We start from the raw sequence: 13,304 nt of genomic DNA on the forward strand, positions 1-13,304 counted from the left end.
CAAGAAACAGCTAGGAAATAACGAGCTGCGTGATTGGTTGCAGGAACCCTAGTGGACCAATGAGGCAGCTTCATCTCGTTCGGCTCCCGTGTTTTGCGATTTTGGAAAACGAGATCTCAAGTGCATACGAACTTTGAGTGTGGAAGTTAAGCGTTAGCTTTATTAGCGTGTTCTTAGATCACTATGAGCAGGATAGTAGCTTTAATACGGAGAAAATTTGCAATAGTAAAACAACACGTGGGTACGGACCATTTTGGAAATAAATATTATGTCATACCAGAGCAGAAAACATGGACAGGTGAGTTCTGAACATTTTTCGTCGTTTCGAGAAAAGAAATAAGTTTTGTTCAACTGATACTCTTTTTCTTTTTAGAATTTGGAAATGTATTAGTACCTTACGAACGGGTGAACTGTGTCGGTTTCTTCACAAACTGATGTGCTAAGCGGTGTGATATTTTTAAATATCTTTATATGAATTTGTGCATTTTACGTAAACTGTTGCAATGGTTCTATTTTAGTTTATACAGGACATGTCAAGTAAACTGGACTATCATTGTGGTGTACGCAAATGTACTGAACTTTTCGGACAAGTGAAATCGTTCAGAGAGTTATCGGTTCCATAGAATACCACTCTATCGACCTTTTTAATATATAAACCCCCGTAATTGTACGTAATTTTTTTCCGTGGTTACCGATTAAGATTCCTTGCTTATTTCATAGACTTCAAACACCTCTCACAAAGTAGCGAAAAGCTCAAGTCGCGCTGCAGATTGAGTTGCATAAGTGGAAGATGTTGCCATTCTTATTCTAAATATGCAACGGGTTTTACAACATGTGTAAAATACTTTAGATATCTAATTGTAATGAGATTTAGTGAAAACACAATTGTGTGTAAATGCTTTGCTGACATTCTATAGAACCACAGTTGTTAGTAAATTGATCAATAGACTACTAAACCTACACTTAATGCAGCTTCATCTGAAGCAGTTTTGTTTTTAGGGATGACATTTGATTCCCGTTATACAGTATATTCGAAAACGGTTTGTCTTAAAGACCATCGATATGCTGTATGTGAAGCCCGTTCTCTCTTATTTAAAGATGTGAGGATTCTTTTATTGGATACTAATGGAGCTTAAATTACTGCGGCTTTGTCTGCCTGTAATCGTCTCTGTTCAACAGTCTTTTTGATTAACGGATCTGGGGTCTAAAAAAAGTAAAATGCGAGTTTGCACGTCTTGCATATTTTGTACCGAGCTGTACGTATAGCTTATTTTAATTAAATATTACCCGAACCTGCTCTGACTACGTCTTCGATAGCAGCATTGAAGTGTTTTGGACCTTCGTTCTCGTATTTGCAGAGACGTGATGTTAGGATCTCATAGTGACACCTAGTGGATGTGTGAAAACTGTACCATGGCATATGCCAAACATTGCAAACCAGGTTTCTGTTTTAGTGCTGAGCATGACATCACTAAATTGCTGGGAAAGATTATCTTGCTACTTTTCTAACAACATTTTCCTCTGTTTGGTGTTATTGGTATAATTAAGTGTGGCTTATATCAATATCAGAGTAAGTGCTACAGTGCATATTTTGAATCATTCCCTTGTCTGCAGGGAGATGTGTATTCCTTGTATTTGCATTTTAAAGCAATGCACAGACTAAACGTTTATATTGGCAGGTTGTTGCAATTGCTGGGAAAGTGTTGAAATTCTTGGTGGGCTACATCAGAAGCTGTCAATGGGGTTTAAGTGTTGTTTCCTTGCTTTACCAGGTGAGATGTAAGGGGCAGAACGTTTTATAGGCTGCAGTGCTTGAGGAGGACAAGGACATGTGAAGCACCGCATGGTGGTGCTAACAAATGTGAGAAATGAGTGGAGACAGGTTTTGGCATCCCTACCCCAAAACAGTGAACAACAGAAGGCATTTTTAGGTTTTGTAATGATGGCAACCAGAATTGCTCTTATTAAATAAATGTATCCTGTAGCGAACAGGGTGCAGGACTAGTTCTCACTAATGTTTTACTTAAAGGAACAGGTAATAGGTTTATTCCATGCTGAAAAGAGAAGAAAGGAAACACAACGTTTCGGCTGTGGAGCCTTCTTCAGGTGTCTTCCACACCCAAACAAGGCTCCATGGCTGAAACGGTTTTTCCTTTCTTCTCTTTTCAGCATGGAATAAACCTATTAGTTGTTCCTTTGAAGCCTGCGCATGCTGACGCAGCTCCCCACCTGAACTGTTTTACTTAAATTCTATTTACTCTGCCTCTGTAATTCTGGTAACATGGCCAGAGTACGCCTTGATTTAAACATGAAGGGTGTGCTGTCAGTACTTGATGTTTTTTTTTGGTTAAAGTATTTTTAAATGAAGTCTGAGGCACAGCAGCATTTTCAGAAAATGTTTCCAGAAACGTGAGAGTGTTTTCTGATGGAGCTACTTCGGTTTTCTACACCTACAGTGAAACCTATGATTAGTCAGGTCACTCAGAATGAGTGAAAGGAAAATGTAACCCGTGGTTTTCGTTCCAATTAGAATGTTGAATTAGCCTTTATCAGAGCGTACTTTTTCATATGATGCTTATTTTTATACTTAAAATTAAAAGGTTGATTTAAAAGTTTACTTGCCAAGTAGTGTGCTGCTAGAATGCTGCACTTGTTATTTTCTGTCTTTAAATCTGTTGTCATTTCCTTCCTTTGGGAGATAGAAAATGGCCAGACGACTATTTGCAGCTAAAGTCAAATATTCGTGAAGAATTTGGGAAATATTTTGTGAATCGGTAAACATTCTCTTACTGACTCCCAAATAATTGCACTGCCCATATTTATTTGTTTCTTGTTTGTTTTTTCACAGCAGTGCAAGTCTTGAGTCATTTTTCTCCATGCCGCTGCACACTGCATTTCAAACCTTGACTAGATGTCTGCTTGTCTTAACCAGAAGGAGCTCAGGGCAGACAAAATTTTACAGTCATTTGTCCTTTGGACACAAACAGCCACAAAGCGCCTAATATCCTGTGACAATGCTCAGTGTAACTTGAAGTGCGGCAGGTTGGGGGGTTTTGGGCTTAAGTGCAAGTCAAATGGCACAGGAATAGTGGCTGCTGGCAGTATTCCCGGTGTTCAGACGTAAGTTTCAGAATAACTTCTGAGCTGCAGAGGTCACGCTGGGTGTTCTGTTGTCAGTAAGATCCACTCTAAAACAAGCCGGTCATATTTAATTTGCTCTATGCGGAGAAATCATGGATGCCAGCTCATTTTAAAGTTTCTCTTTGGCCTTGTGAACTAATATTATATTCCCTGTGTGTATTGTTTTTGGTCTCTAAGTAAACTAAATTGCACACTTAGGTATGGGCTGACATAAGGACAGTTAGGCTATATTTTGCAGGATGGTTGTTTTGTTACAACATTAGTTTGCTTTTTTTCTGTACCACAGTCAATATTTTTAAAAAGATTATGTACCCTGCACTGAAAATAGCTTAGACATTAGAAAATGCCTTTCTGATGGTTTTTCTTTCTTATATAACACAATTCTGTGGATATTTTCTTCTAAACACTTGGACATTTTGTTTTATGCAAGTATTACTTTTATGTATTGGATGTGAATATAGGAACAAATGAATCTAAGATAAGGATGACTTGACACTGAGTTAATAAGATCTGATTATTAAATGTGATGGTTTAGCTCCTACAGCACTTTACAATGGCTAATCATGTACAGTTTACCTAGAGTTGCTGTGATCAAGATTAAGACCCTGCTAACTGAGAATTAAAGATTGCCTAATGTCAGGCTTGGATTCTTCACATCTCATCCTTCTTCTTCAAAAATAATATAAAAGTATTCAACTATTATACTTTTATATTTTATAGTGGACACTTTGAACAAATTGTTGATGCTCATAGCATACCTCTATGATACCTTGCATTTTGTCTAAGATGTGTAAGATGTTAGCACAGGCTCAGCAGTGTATATTTATAGATGATGAGTAAAGTCTTAAGATGGTACAGTATGACCATCGATTTGGATGTTTTTGCACTGAAGCTGAGATGTTTAGGCCTGCCTGGAAATTGACGTTTCCAGTGGACCAAGACCCATGCATAATGCAAATATACAAATCTAGTAGAAATCTAAAAAAAAAAGACGATTGGTAGCCTCGATTAAGAGCAATATATTTACTTTGGGCTCAATCAGGACAGGGTATGCCGAAGCTTAAATTCTCCTTGTGATTTGCATTCAGATTCACCTCGGAAATGCCAACTTTTGTAAAAGGTGCTCGGCTTTAAGCCGTGCTGCATCAGCCTACATGACAGGTACAGAGATATGAGGAATTTGCTCAAAGAGAGTGGGAGCGAGAGAGTTATTTTTTATCATCCTACAGATCTAAGCCTGGATCCATTTCCTCCAAAGTTTTCAGTGTGCAGTAGACAATGAAGAGCGGTGGAATGGCAAAATGGCTCATTATGCTTTATTTTCATTCTGCTGGGATTACATTTTTATATGAAGTGAATTCAAGATTTCTAAAATAATAAGGGAATCTGGGCCACCTCATTACACACAAATTCTGAAGTAAATACAGTGTGCTGCGGGCAGGATGTACTCCCAGTTAGTTGGAGGGGAAAAGACTCAAGTTGTCATTGGTATTTGTGACCTGAATTTGGTGATGTGTTTTTGTCTTTTTGGTGTTCTAATTCAATTATTGGCACAAGATGATATTGAATTTTCTTTACAGGTTTGTTCCCCCAAAAAGAAAATCATTCCAAAAGTCATTGTTTAAGTTGTTAAAACACAAATAAATAAAATACTGAAGTAGCAAACACCTACTTTAACACAGTACTGGTGTGGAGTTCATGACGTATATTTGACATTGTAACACACGGTATATATCGCTCTTATAGTTTGGGAAGTGTTTTGAGAATTCCGATTTTTTTCCATGGGATGGGACTTTTATGAGATCTCTGGATGATGATCCACAGAAGAACAGCTGAATACATTCTGAGGCTTAAAAGAATGTAATATATCAGGGGTTCCCAATCTTTGTCCTGGGGACCAACATGCAAATTAATGGTTGAAATACCAATATTTTAATGGAAAGTTAACAGTGCTCCACTGCAATAAAAAGCAGCAGGTGTGTTGTTTTCTAAGAACAGGATTGGGAACCTCTGTCCTGCTCTGACAGGCTGAAAGAACTGAACCTTTTTAATCATGAACAGTATTCCAGTATCCAAAATGCTAAAAGGCATTGACTGAGTAGTTCATCAGGATCAGAAATTCCTACATATAGCAGCGATTCATTGTCAAGTTAATTTTAACTGAGAAAACTGGAACTGCATTTAAAACCAAGGTCAAGAGGCACTTCTTTTTCTAAGCAAGAACCCAGCCTCACTGAAGAAACAGTTGGATGACATATCATACTCGGATCAATTTGCTACTAGCGACAGAAAGGGCTAGATGGGCTGTATGGTCTCTTATATTGGCCTTAATTCTCAATATGTGTCAATTGCTGGACGGGAGAGAATCGTTTCAGTGTTCCAGGTTTGTTGTCTGTCAGAATTTGCCCAGCTTTAGGAACATTTATCTAAATTATTAGTAGTCTTCAAAAATCATAAAGGGACACACATAAGTAGTTTGTGATTGTGAGTTGTTATGGTCTATGATAGCTATAAAATGCAGCTTTTCTATTCAGTGTTTTAAAATTTAATGCAAGAGCAGTCTTAAGAAAGCTCAGGGTGATAGGATGACTGTCTGTCATTATGACTTTCAAGCAGTCTCGCTCACTTTTTCAAAATGTAGTGCCCCACCCTTTAAGAACATGATGGCTATAAAGAAGAGCAGACCATTCAGTCCATCTTGCTCATTTGGTAGGTAAGTTACTAAACGATCTGAATCTCATTCAGCCGTTTCTTTAAAGAAACCGGGGTATCGGCTTTAAAAACTTGTCTGGGTAGCTTGTTCCAGACTCCTTCCTGTTCAGACTCGCTTCCTGTTCTTGTCCTTCCACATAGTGTTCTCAGTTCACATGTATTAGACGATGAATTTTTGTGGGGACATATGTAGGAATTATTTGGATTTCTGCATTCTGCTAAAAAGCTACCTTCTCTTACACTATCAATCATTTCTTCATATACATATTGGATTTCTTTGGGGCATTACTGGGAGATCCTTATATTATTGGTAAATGAAACTGAACTAAAGTTCACTTAGGAATTTGTAAACTTGACATCTACGTTGAACATGTTCTTTTTTTATCATTTGTTTATAAATGTATTTTCTAATCATATATGGGTTTACAAGTGGATATAATTGTATATGTTGAAGTGGTCTCAGTTTTAAAACAGTTTTAAGGGTTTGGTCACTAATATGTTGAGATAACAACCATATTCTTCCAGGATCACCTAAAGGTTTTACAGTAAGTATTCTTCAGCTATTGAAAATATCCTAGGAACAATTTGATATCAAAATCAAAATATGTTGATGAATGGGATAGAAAGATTATGAATAATTGAGACAGGATTTTTAATGATAATCTATCTCTTGGCCAAGCTTAATTTGGAGCAGATAGAATTGTAGTGACCTACTCTTCACTCAGCTGTGGTTGTTTATAACACTGAGGTTAACTTACTCTTTGATTAATTATTAACATATTTATTCATTTTTTATAATATCATTAATAATTAAAAATATTATTATCCAAAGTGACTTACATTTGTACCCATTTATGTGGAGTTATTACTAGAGCAATCTGAGAGAAGTACTTTGCTCAATATTACAACTGGAGTCTTTCACCTTGAATTTCATCCCACAACCTCCCAGTTAGATGTCTTGGGCCCAAATCACAACTATGCACTGCCAGGTAGATACGTAGTATATAAGGTGTAAGAACAGCCTAAGTTTAAAACTTAATTGTGTTATTGCAATACCATGGTTGTTAGAAAACTCTGGACATCTACTGACAGCTTCCTTGATCCTGTCTGAAGCAAGAGCTGCCAGTGGGTCAGCAGTGCAGTGCAGTGTCGCCAAGTTAGTGACCCAGACTAACTTTGGTCACTGTGCCACATCTTACACAAGACTCAGTGAACCACACAAACACTTTCTGGATATTGAAGTGTTTGTGTCCAGTGTGTTCTGAGGCGTTTAATAGATGCAGCTTACTGTAAGGGCTGCACAGTGGTTAACATGGATGCTTTGCAGCACTGAGGCCCTGGGTTCAGTTCTGGACCTGGAGTGCTATATGTGTGGAGTTTGTAAATTCTCCCCGTGTTCAGGTGGGTTTCCTCTGGGTGCTCCAGTTTCTTCCCACAATCATAAAATACTGGTAAGTTGTAATTGCTTACACTTACATAGTGCTTTTCTGACCACTCCACTCAAAGCGCTTTACAGGTAATGGGGACTCCCCTCCACCACCACCAATGTGCAACCCCACCTAGATGATGTGATGGCAGCCATAGTGCACCAGTACACTCACCACACATCAGCTGTCAGTGGGGAGGAGAACAGAGTGGTGAAGCCACTTCATAGATGGGCATTACTAGGAGGCCATGGGAAATTTGGCCAGAAACACCCTGGGATTTTTAATGACCACAGAGAGTCAGGTCCTCAGTTTTTCTACATCTCGTCCGAAGGACAGCGCCTTTTTTACAGAATACTGTCCCAGTAACTATAATGGGGAATTGGGACCCACAAAGGCCGCAGGGTGAGCCCCCCCTCCTGGCCTCACCTCCTCCAGCAGCAACCTTAGTGTTTCCCAGGAGGTCTCCCATCCAGGTACTGACCAGGCTCTCGCCTGATTAACTTCAGTGGGTAGCCAGTTGAGTTATTCTAAAGTGAATTGGCTTCTGTGAAAATTGGCCCTGGTGAGAGTGTATGCACATTTGTGTTTGTGTCTGTGTGTCTGCCCCGCGAAGAACTTGCCTCCAGGGTGTATCCTGCCTTGTGCCCTTTGCTTGCCGGCATTGACTCAGGCTCCCTATGACTCTGTGTTGGAAAAAAGCAGTGTGAAAATGGATGGATAGGTCTTACTGTGAGCGCACTGTGTTCTAGTCTTGTCCTCGGGAATTGCATTCAATGCGTTATTGTACTTAAGTCCATGGAAACCAAGATGTGAAGCCCATCAACCACCATTCAACCACTGATAATCGAGCTAGTGTTCTATAAACAGAACCCAACATCTGGAAACTATCAGAGCACAATAAAACGTGGCCAAAGCTTCGATGCATATTCTGATCAGTGAAGTGTCAGTGTGCAACATGGTCATTATTGCAGGAGAGGATGTACCCACGAGTGAAAGTATTAATGGTTTGCCTGGCCCAATGCATTCAAGAGGTGTTCAATGGCAGATGTGACATCTCTTAATTAAAATATGGTTGAAATATTGAGATGTAGTAACTTTACGGATTTATAAAAATGATAAGTTGAGAATTTAGTAGATAAGTGAATCTTGTCATTTTAAATTGTGGTTGTGGCATAAGAGTCCAAATTTTTGGCCTCAATCTACTGAGTGGAATGCCTGAACCAGATACCCGCAGCTCTTTGTGTAAAGAAGCATTTCCTGTTCTTCATCCTAAATGAATACCGAATGAGACCTTGTGTCCATGTTTCACTTCTGAGTCTGTGAATGAGTTCCCTGGGATGACCCTGTAAAAGGGATCTATAAATCCCTTAGGATTTTATGTACATGGTTGTAATCTCCTCTCAGTCTCCTTTGTTCTAGATGAAAGAGATTTAACTCCTTTAACCTGTCTCCAGTGACTGTCCTTAGAGATTGTGAAGCATTATTGTCATTTTTCCTTGAACCCTTTCTAAATCTGTAATATCCTTTTGCGGTATGGCGACCCAAATTGAATACAGTATTTTGAATAAGGTTTTAGTAATGTGTTTTAAAGCTCTTCCCTAGATTTTAATCCCACACCCTTTGTACTATTTTAAAACATTGTGAATTCCTATGAATAAAAAAGCTGCAATAGATACATTATATGTTAAGTCTGGTTTATTTTGCAGAAGAGTTGTAAGTATCTTTTCATACGACGTTTGTTTGCACTTGGTACAGCTGGGATTGCTTTGGAGAGCCTTCTGAACAGTGAACAGTATTCATAGGGCAAGGGAACCAAACTGAGACCCCAAGAAGAACTGGTCCCCTTCCCTTTTCCAATCGGAGGCTATCTGGACTAAATACGCTTCATAAATTTACAACAAAAACAACAGAGGTACCTGATTTGTGTGCGGACCAGTAACTGTACATTAAGTAGCTCCAGAAAATTCTGTTTCTGCAGAATAGTCCGAGATGTCAAGCAGAAGGATACTGACGGCAGAAATCCAGGGATCTGGTCAGATGCCAAAATCTAAGTAGAATGCAATGAAAATGACTTGTGTGTGTTTCACATTGCTTGGTTCAACATTACAAAGTAGTGAAATAGTAAGTAAAGTACTAAGCACATGCAAATCATTCTCCTCTTTTATTAAATACAACATAGCTTGATGCATTACCTGAGAATTAAAATAAAAATGAATGAGATCATTTGTTATTGAGATATTGATGCAAGATATCTCAATACGTAGAAAGCATAGAAGCGAACCAAGAAACATTCTGGTGCCCCTACAGATGAGTGTGGCACATTTGTATGTTAAAGAATGGCACACTGACATCAATGTTGCAAAAAAAACCAAGCCAATTTGATCGCAAATAAAAACTCTCATGTTCTTTTAACACATTCTGTGTGCAATTGAATTCTTAATAGGAATTGATGTGATTTTTTTAACATGGACACATTTCATGTCGTAGTGTTCAGCAGTAGCTGAGTGAAAATGGTAGATCTTCATACAATCCCCGTTTCGTAAATTTCTTAAAATAGACCTCTATGTATTATTTAAATCATATGTCCTGCTAAAGGGATTTTATATCTGAAATTGATAGACTACTATGGGCTGAAGGCCTAAGGCAATTACCCGAGGCTTTTAACTACCAAGGGCACTGAGCTGGAGATATGTTCTGTCTCTAACAGGAAAATAGTCATCTTGGTCTCTGTTTACTATATGTTCTTTTTGCACCTGTTTCACTTTGAAATCCAAAATCTTCCCAAGTATTCCAATAGGAAATGGAGCTATCTCTGACATCTACACTGCAGAAATCTCACTCATGCTGTGAGCTCGTGGTTGGCACATGTTCTCAGTACAGAAAGGCTGCAGTACCACAGAGAATCATATTACCATTATTAAGGAGAATACTGTGCATCAGCCCATTCATTCCAACTTTATTGTTGTCCTATTGATGCCATTTTTTATATTTAGTAAAGAGGCAAACTGACATTATCATGCACTGCAGGCTTCTTTTGAAGAATTGCTTCTGTTAAAGCACATTCTGATTACCTCAAAACGTTCTTGGACATTATTAGAATACTATTTTATGAGAACAGTGTCCTTAAGACTTAAAGCTGTATAAGAAAAACAGGGAAAAGTACAGGTCAGAAGCAGCTTGTCTTTTGTATTTTGTAAGTACAAGATATCTTTTTGTTTCCTGATTTCGGGGCTCAAAGTGCTGTGAGTGTCCAATTATAGGTGATGCATGGTTATTCAGAATGAAGAATTGCTGAATGTACAGCATGCTATTCTGTGCAGTCTTCAGTAAATTGTTTACTTTGGAAATATTAACTGTCAAGTTTTGTATTTTTTCAAGATTTTTGGGAAAAATTGGATACATCCTTTAGTAAAATGTCAATATGATGATTCATATCTGATATTACTCCTTGTTGTACTTAACCATGTTTGGGTATAATATTTTGACAAGTTCTGAAGAGCAAAAAAATAAAACAATATTTAATCAATAATACTTAATATTTACTAATAATTACTATAATTACTTAATATTTAAATTTAGATTTTTCAAATCTATCTATACTTTAAGCTATATGAGCTGTATGCTATGAGCTATTGAATGTTTTCATTTTATATTAAAGAGCATTTTTGGACTTATATAATGTATTTCACAGAAACCTCTGCAGTGCAGCAAGTCTTTCTAGATTAAAGCCATATTGTATTTTTTTTAAATGGTACCAATTTGGTTGTAGTACTTTTAATATAATTTTATTAATTATTTTTTGTTGCTTAGATACGTTTAAGCATCTGTTGAAAAAAGGGCCTGGGTGTTTTTCATCACTTTAGTTTTATTATTAAAGCTACCTACCAAAGGAGGACTTCTTCTCATTACTCTATACTAAGGCCCTTGTTTCAGCTTTCTGCTGCTTTACACAAAGGGCTGTGGGAGTATGGAACAAGCCACCAGGCCAAGTTATTGAAGCTGATACCTTGGTTTCATTAAGAAACATCCGGTTCCTTGGATCATTTACCTACTGCCAAACAGGCTAGATGCACCCAAATGGCCTCCTCTGATTTGTAGCCTTTCCTATGTCAAAATAAATTATTGTGATGTGTTGTTTGTAATATCATCGTGGGGGATTTTGCCAGTTACATCAGACTGCTAACATTTGATACAGTTTGCCTTTAATCATTCAGTCGCTGGTAACAGCCAGTGGTAATTTGAGTAAGATCACATTAAAACAGTTTTAAAAGAGATGCAGTGGGTGAATGCCTAATGTTATTGTGTTTTTCTCTTTGCCTTAGCAGGTGCTAATCATTGAGCTTTACGTAGGTCCATAATAGATAGTTGAAGTAGCTGGCCCAGAACATCGTTTTTTAATTTCCCCATTGATAATTACCCCTGTAATTCACTACCAAATTAGAAAGTAAAACCAATAACTATTAACATTATCAAAATTCTCACCTGCAGTACCTCTGTTTCCTCTGAGTCCAACCAAGAGCAGTTTGTACACTGTCCACTCTTAAGTCTTTAAAACTTTGACAATCATGTGATGTAGATCAATACATTGATTGGACGTTGCCTGGACCTTTCAAGTGCTTGCTCGGAATATACAGTCGTTGTTGTGCTTGGAATAGCACTGCTGCCTGCTCTGACAGATTGGGTTGTCAAGCAGCTGCTAGAGCATTGCCAGTAGGTCAGGGTGTTATATGGGACTGCCTATGTGGGATGTGGTGGCAAGGGCTAGTAGCTTCCAACGCATTGCTTCATGTAGCAGAGGTCTAAGAAGTGCACTAAACATTTCTAACCAGGATTATGTGATGGTTCCCTCAACAGCTTTCCCCTTTTAACAGTTTCTTTTTTGCTTCAAGGAATGTTTTGGATATTAGCAGAAACCCTTGGCTGTAGTCCTGATTTTCCAGATATCCAGAAAATACAATATGAAATCTGATTATTTTTTAAAGACGCTTAGTAATTTATGCCAAATAGTAAAAGATTCTGGGGCTGGCCATTATATCCATAAGTGCTTTGAATATAAAGAAAGCCGATTTTAAGGGAAATAGTTTTAGACCTTTAAGCATTTTGTTAAGAAAACTGCCACTTGATTCTGCCATTCAAGTACTTTACTCGGCCACCAGAGGCGCTGTTTATTTTATTATCAATATTTCAGTGTGACCTTCAAGCTTGTGCTCGGAATGGCAAGCAGTGTAGTTGAAGATGCTAGCCTGGGCATTTTAACACAGTAGTCTTTGTCCACTGTTCCAATGTTACTGTTTTTTTTTCTTAACTAAAATAGAGATTATTGTATCATCTCATTGTATGTGGCACACACAAGTCAAGTCTAATAAATTATAGAAAGTAGAGTCTATAGACCATATTGTTTTGTGAAATACATTCATATTTTTATCTTGAGCAAAATCTGTGTGGTCTTTTAGAGAATGCTTTTCTTATGCTTAGGCAGATGTTAGAAGTAGAAGATTCTGACAGAATTTTGCATTAGGCCTGCAGTTGTAGGGTATGAGAGAAGAGACAAAAACACCAAATAAACCTTTAAAATATGTTTGGAGATCGTTTTCCTGCTTATTGTGAGGGAGCATCTGGCACCCATGTCATTTTGTGTTTCACCAGTGTGGGTCTTTTTGTTTTGTTCATGTGAATGACAGATGTGTGGTTAAGGACTTGGTTCCGAGCTTACAACATGTTGAAATAGAGCAAAAGTTTCCAATTTTAGCAGAAACAAAACCCTTGAGCTAGAATACAAAGAAAAAAAATCAGTTTCAACAGTTTCAATTATCTACTTTAATCACTGATTTAAGATTTTTGGGGAATCAAAAATCACTCTACCATTTTGTGTAGAAATAAGCAGTAGAAGAGCAGTAATTGTGTAACATAAAAACATTCCCTGTGCACTTCGGGGGAAATGAAAACTGTATTCCTGCCTATCTTTTCAATATCTTTTCAAGGAGCTGTGCACATGATTATGATTAATGCAGAAGAGTGACTTTG

The 13,304-nt window shown here is 37.8% G+C and overlaps 1 protein-coding gene across 2 annotated transcripts in view; it reads left to right on the forward strand.

The window, feature by feature from the left end:
* The first annotated feature begins 28 nt into the window (after positions 1–28).
* The window catches only part of ndufaf2 (NADH:ubiquinone oxidoreductase complex assembly factor 2), a 59,261-nt gene continuing 45,985 nt past the window's right edge, over positions 29–13,304 (forward strand). Inside the window, exon 1 of one of the 2 annotated variants that reach the window (XM_088629746.1) lies at positions 29–298. In XM_088629746.1, coding sequence (XP_088485872.1) covers positions 184–298 — 115 coding nt within the window. In that variant the 5' untranslated portion in view covers positions 29–183. The remainder of the gene's footprint in view (positions 299–13,304) is intronic. The other variant, XM_088629745.1, reaches the window with a different exon arrangement.

The sequence above is a fragment of the Lepisosteus platostomus genome, chromosome 4 (assembly GCF_059453375.1).
Source record: "Lepisosteus platostomus isolate fLepPlt1 chromosome 4, fLepPlt1.hap1, whole genome shotgun sequence".
In the NCBI taxonomy this organism is placed as follows: domain Eukaryota; kingdom Metazoa; phylum Chordata; class Actinopteri; order Semionotiformes; family Lepisosteidae; genus Lepisosteus; species Lepisosteus platostomus.